Genomic DNA, 6,000 nt, shown 5'->3' with positions numbered 1-6,000 from the left:
GACATACAGTCTATCCTGGGGCAAGGAGCAGGATTAATGAAGAGCCCTTATGCCAGAAAGCCCCCCATGCAAGGCTTATTATTTATTGCCCCCTTTAAGGTCCCTTTGCACTGCCAGAACAATGTAAATGAGAATCAGACCCTATGATGATTTTAGTTGGGGTTGGTCCTGTTTTGAGCAGGGGGTTGGACTAGATGACCTCCTGAGGTCTCTTCCAACCCTAATCTTCTATGATTCTATATATTGAGGCATGCCTAGGGAAACTAATTAATTCTAGCAGATCATAAGTGAATTAGTTAACGCTTTGTAGTGTGGCTAACACATCTGTAAATGTGGGTCTAAGCATTCCAGAACACAAACAATTATGGAGTGTCTAGACTAGCATTTACAAAGATTTTAGTTAACTTGAGTTAACTGGAAATCAATTAAACTTGAGTCATGACAGGACCACAAACTTTAGTCTAGATTTAGCATATGAGGAATCCTGCCTCATCTGGCAAGGTCCTTGTGACAGACACACTAGGCAGTGGCTGGGCCAAATGCAAAGGTGATGTGGAAGAGAAGGTGTAAGTTACATTTAAATAAGCAAGGGCCAGATACTTCACTCACTGATGCTAGTGTAAATCAGGAGAAACTCTGTAGAAGTAAATAAATTATACAGATGGCAAAACCCTAAAGGCCCTGAGTAAATATGGGTAAGGGGTCCTAAGGGCTTGTCTAAACTAGAGAAATTTGCACAGGTGTAACTACATTATAACATCACTGCAAACCTTTAATGTAGAGATGCTGAACAGAAGCAAAACCAGGCTTGCACCAATGTGACTTACCCTGGTAACTTACACTGGTGCTGCACATCTACACAGAAGATTTGCCCTGATTTAGTTACACCTAGGCAAAAACCCCAGTATACAGTAATTAAGTCGATTGGGCGGGTCTACACTACGCTCATTGTGTTGGTGGAGTGCGTCCTCATAGCAGCACTTGCATCGTTGCAGAGAGCAGTGTGCCCTGGGTAGCTATCCCACAGTGCAACTATCAGCAGGGTTTTTTGAGAAGGGCTTGAAGTGTCTCATGGAACCAAAACATTGTTGCAGGGAGAATGGGACCATAGTTTCAACCTCCCATGATGCAGTTTACTTCCTCCCTCTCTCCTTTGATATCAACGACAAACGAGCCATACTTTTTCACCCCTTTTTTCAAAAGGCTGGCTTTGCTGCGTGTACACCATAGCCTGAAAAGTGAGGACCCTGCTCAGCTGTGCACTTTTGTTGTGAGCATTACAAACACCTTGCACCTTATCTTGAAGTATTTCCAGAGCCAAGACAGGAGCCACCGTGTGGAACATGTGACATCCTTCAAGCAGCCCTGTTGCAAGCCATAGAACAAAACAATTCCCAGTTGCTGCTGGCGGTCATGCAGCAGCTAAACACAGTGGAGCACCATTTCTGGTCCTGGGAAACAAGCACTGGCTGGTGGGATCACACCATTATGCAGTTATGGGATGATGAGTAATGGCTGCAGAACTTTCAAAGGTGGAAGGCCACTTTTCCAGGAGCTTTCCCCAGCTCTGAAGCAAAGCAACACTAAAATGAGACCTTCTCTGATAGTGGAGAAGCGAGTGGCGATCACTGTTTGGAAGCTTGCAATGCCAGATTGCTACCGGTCAGTGAAGAATCAATCTGGAGTTGGTAAATCCACCATGGGAGTTGTTGTGATCCAAGTGTGTAGGGCCATTAATCAACTTCTGCTAAGAAGAGTAATGACTCTGGGCAATGCGCAGGACATGGTGAATGGTTTTGCAACAATGGAGTTCCCTAACTGCGGTGGGGCGCAGACCACCTTGGCGCCAGATCACCTTGCCCAAGAGTACATAGAGTCCCAGAGGCATTCATTATCTCGTTGAACATGTCATCGTGCGTTCTCTTTTTCCGTTTTCTAAACTGTGAAAACCTCTCCACCAGTGTGGAAGATAAACTGATGGCCAAGCTTTCCACTGTAAGGCATGCACAGCACAAGACAACCATTGTCAGTGCATACCCTGAGTCTATTACAAAATTGCTATGTAAAAATTACTCCCATTATTTCACTGAAGTGCAAGCCGGAATATAATCAGTATCCCTAGCTATTCAATAAACCTCTTTGGCATTCCAGCCATGGTGAGTATGGCCCAGGGACATGGGTGATGGACCTTGTGCTGCAACTTGTGGGCAACCTGCATGAAAAGTACATGTGGGCAGGTGGACAATGCCCCCTCCCTTTAGCAACATGGATGGTACACAGAGACTGGGGACCAGTGTTAAGCCTTGCAAAGTGCAGTCTGTGGCTGTGTTTCTACAGCTGGATTGGAGCTGGGCCTGCACATTCTTCTCCCCATAGACCAATAAGATTCACCACCTCTTGTGTACTCCAGGCTGGAGCACGTTTGTGGCATTAAGTTGCCATGATCAGCTGGGCTGGTAAGCTCTCCACCTAATCAAACAGGAAATGGGAATTGAAAAGTTCCCAGGGCTTTTACAGGGAGGGGCTATTTCTTGTGTACCTGACTGCTGTGCAGAAGAGTTGAAAACGATCATTAGAGTAGTCACAGTGGAGTATTGTGTGACACCTCCTGGAGGTCAATTCAGTTGACTTATACAACACTGCATCTACATTGCCTCTCTGTCAAGCCATCAACATAAAATTAAGCTCTACACCTCTCACAGAGATGGAGTAACTAAGTCAACGTAACAGGTGAGTTAGGTCAGCGGAAGTGACCTAGTACTGTAGATGCAAACATTATTAGGTCAACATAAGGCAGCTTCCATCAAACTAAGTTTATAGTAGGACTGTCAAATGATTAAAAAAATTAATCGTGATTAATCACAATTTTAATTGCACTGTTAAACAATAATAGAACACCAATTGAAATTTATTATAAATATTTTGTAATATTTTGATTTCAATTACAACACAGAATACAAAGTGTACAGTGCTTACTTTATATTATTATTTTGATTAAAATATTTGCACTGTAAAAAAGATAAACAAAAGAAATTGTATTTTTCAATCACCTCATACAAGTACTGTAGTACGATCTCTTTATCGTGAAAGTCAACTTACAACTTTTTTTGTTATATAACTGCACTCAAAAACAAAACAATGTAAAAATTTTAAAGCCTACAAGTCCACTCCACCCTACTTCTTTTTCAGCCAATCACTAAGACAAACAAGTTTGTTTCCATTATGGTTTACGGGAGTGTCATAAACAGATAGTTAAGGGTTAATAGAACAGGAGTACTTCATATCTCTTTTCCCTGTAAAGGGTTAACAAGTTCAGTGAGCCTGGCTGTCACCTGACCAGAGGACCAATCAGGGGACAGGATACTTTCAAATCTTGAGGGAAGGAAGTTTCTGTGTGTGCTATTTAGTTTTTGGTGGTTGTTCACTTTGGGTTCTGAGAGTGACCAGACATGCAACCAGGTTTCTCTCCCATCTCTTTGATACAGTCTCTTATATGTCCAGAATAGTGAGTACTAGGTAGATAAGGCGAGTTAGGCTTATGTTTGTTTTCTTTATTTGCAAATGTGTATTTGGCTGGAAGGAGTTCAAATTTGTATTTTGCTGAAAGGATTTTAATTTGTACTTGTATACTTAGGCTGGGAGGGTATTCCCAGTGTCTATAACTGAAAGACCCTGTAACATATTCCATCTTAAATTTAAAAAGATAATTTTTATTGTTTTCCTTTCTTTAATTAAAAGCTTTTCTTGTTTAAGAACCTGATTGTTTTTTTATTCTGGTGAGACCCCAGGGGACTGGGTCTGGATCCACCAGGGAATTGGTGAGGAGAAAGGAGGGAAGGGGGGGAGAGAGGTTAATTTTCTCTCTGTGTTAGGATTACTTTCTCTCTCAGGGAGAGTCCGGGAGGGGGAGAGAGAAGGAGAGGGGAAGGTGAATTTTCCTCTCTGTTTTAAGATTCAAGGAGTTTGAATCACAGTGATCTTCCAGGGTGACCCAGGGAGGGGAAGCCTGGGAGAGGCAACGGTGAGGGAAAGGGTTTACTTTCCTTGTGTTAAGATCCAGAGGGACTGGGTCTTGGGGGTTCCTGGGCAAGGTTTTGGGGGGACCAGAGTGTACCAGGCACTGGAATTCCTGGTTGGTGGCAGCGCTACAAGTACTAAGCTGATAATTGAGCTTAGAGGAATTCATGCTGGTACCCCATCTTTTGAACGCTAAGGTTCAGAATGGGGGTTTGTACCATGACAGGGAGATAATGCTACCTGCTTCTTATTTACAATGTCACCTGAAAGACAGGCATTCGCCAGGCACTTTTGTAGCTGGCGTTTCAAGATATTTATGGGCCAGATATGCTAAACATGTTGGAGGTGATCACTCAAAATGAAGTGGGCAATTAAGGGTTACGTGCATTACCCCTTCTACTTAACAATCTGTCCCAATTTGTGTTTAGCTCAACTGCTCAGACACTGCTTCCTTCCCCAGACCTGAAGAAGAGCTCTGTGTAGCTTGAAAGCTTGTCCCTTCCATCAACAGAAGTTGGTCCAGTAAAAGATATTACCTTACCTACCTGTCTTTCATATCCTGGGACCAATACAATTACAATAATACTGCAAACTACTGTTGGTTAGTACATGTTGGCTAAAATGTGCTAACATCACACTTTAAACCCTCATCAAGCCAAGGCCTAAACTGGAGTTCCCGCCATGTTCATCTTTACTCATATGAGTAGGCCTATTGATTTCAATGGGACTGAATAAGTAAAGGTGTCAGAATGAGGCCCTGAAATCCTTACTCCATTTTTACTCAGGCAAAATAGGAGTCACTGGGAATTTTGCTGAAGTATAGACTGTGTCAAACTCTGAGTAAAACTTCAGGATTTTCCCCTATCTGAACAAGAATCAATTGATCCACCACTCAAATGCAGATACCACTTGCCATTATGCAAACTAAAATGCAAGAAGAACCTTGTTTTTGGGCCAGTGACCATCTTTTCATTGTGTACACATACAGTGGCTAACACAGTGGATCCTCTAGGGGTTACCACAATACAAATAAACAATCATTCTAATTATTGTATGTGATTTCCGAATAGTAGTAGGGAGAAACTAAAATTCTGATGGTGAAGAGTCTGCCTGTGAATGTGTGTCCTACTCTGTGGGGTGAAAGAACACCCCCAAACAGCATCAGTAGCAACCCCGTGACAGCACATTCCTTCGATACTGCCCAGCCTTTGTGCTGTTTAAGTGACAGATTAGTCAAACACTTAGGCCTTGGCTACACTTGCGAGTTACAGTGCAATAAAGGAGCCCCAAGCGCACTAGCTCACTACCTGTCCATTCTGGCAAGGAACATAGAGCGCTCTGACTCTGCGGCTACAGCGCAGCTGGTACTCCACCTCGGTGAGTGGAATAACGTTTGCTGCACCCCTGCTGAAGCGCTGCAGTGCCAGTGTCAGGCACTGAAAACCACGACCCTTACCCACTGCACTCAACCCCCATCACCATGCAGTATAGCCATCCTGAAGTGCAGCACTAGTTGCACAGCACTCCAGACAGGACATATGCAAATCTGTGGTTGTACCGTTCCCCACCCCCTTGCCCTTTCTGTTTCCCAAGCAGTTGTGTCTCTTTTCAATAAATGGATTTTCTTTTCAATAAATGGATTTTTTGGCTTTGAAAACATTCTTTATTATTGCATAAAGTAAAAGATACCTTAGCCCAGGAAAGAAACAGGCACTGCAAGTCAGTGTAGCAAACACAGAGTCCTACTAACATTGGAACCACTGCACTTCACTCCCATGCAGAGCACCAGACATTACTGGTGGCTTTCAGCCTCAAATTCCTCCCTCAAGGCATCCCTAATCCTTGCAGCCCCGCGCTGGGCCCCTCTAATAGCCCTGCTCACTGGCTGTTCAAATTCAGCCTCTAGATGTTGAACCTCCAAGTTCCATGCCTGAGTGAATCTTTCATCCTTCCCTTCACAAATGTTATGGACGGTACAGCATG

The 6,000-nt window shown here is 43.5% G+C and overlaps 1 protein-coding gene across 1 annotated transcript in view; it reads left to right on the top strand.

The window, feature by feature from the left end:
- Positions 1-1,485: 1,485 nt before the first annotated feature.
- Positions 1,486-6,000, top strand: part of GTF2A1 (general transcription factor IIA subunit 1) — a 53,652-nt gene continuing 49,137 nt past the window's right edge. The window contains exon 1 of the mRNA XM_050953335.1: positions 1,486-1,661. Within this exon, the coding sequence (XP_050809292.1) occupies positions 1,502-1,661 (160 nt within the window). The 5' untranslated portion in view covers positions 1,486-1,501. The remainder of the gene's footprint in view (positions 1,662-6,000) is intronic.

This window comes from Gopherus flavomarginatus, chromosome 5, assembly GCF_025201925.1.
Source record: "Gopherus flavomarginatus isolate rGopFla2 chromosome 5, rGopFla2.mat.asm, whole genome shotgun sequence".
NCBI classification, from domain to species: Eukaryota; Metazoa; Chordata; order Testudines; family Testudinidae; genus Gopherus; species Gopherus flavomarginatus.
The sequence above is the reverse complement of the archived record's forward strand: the minus strand, read 5'-3'. Positions and strand labels throughout refer to the sequence as shown.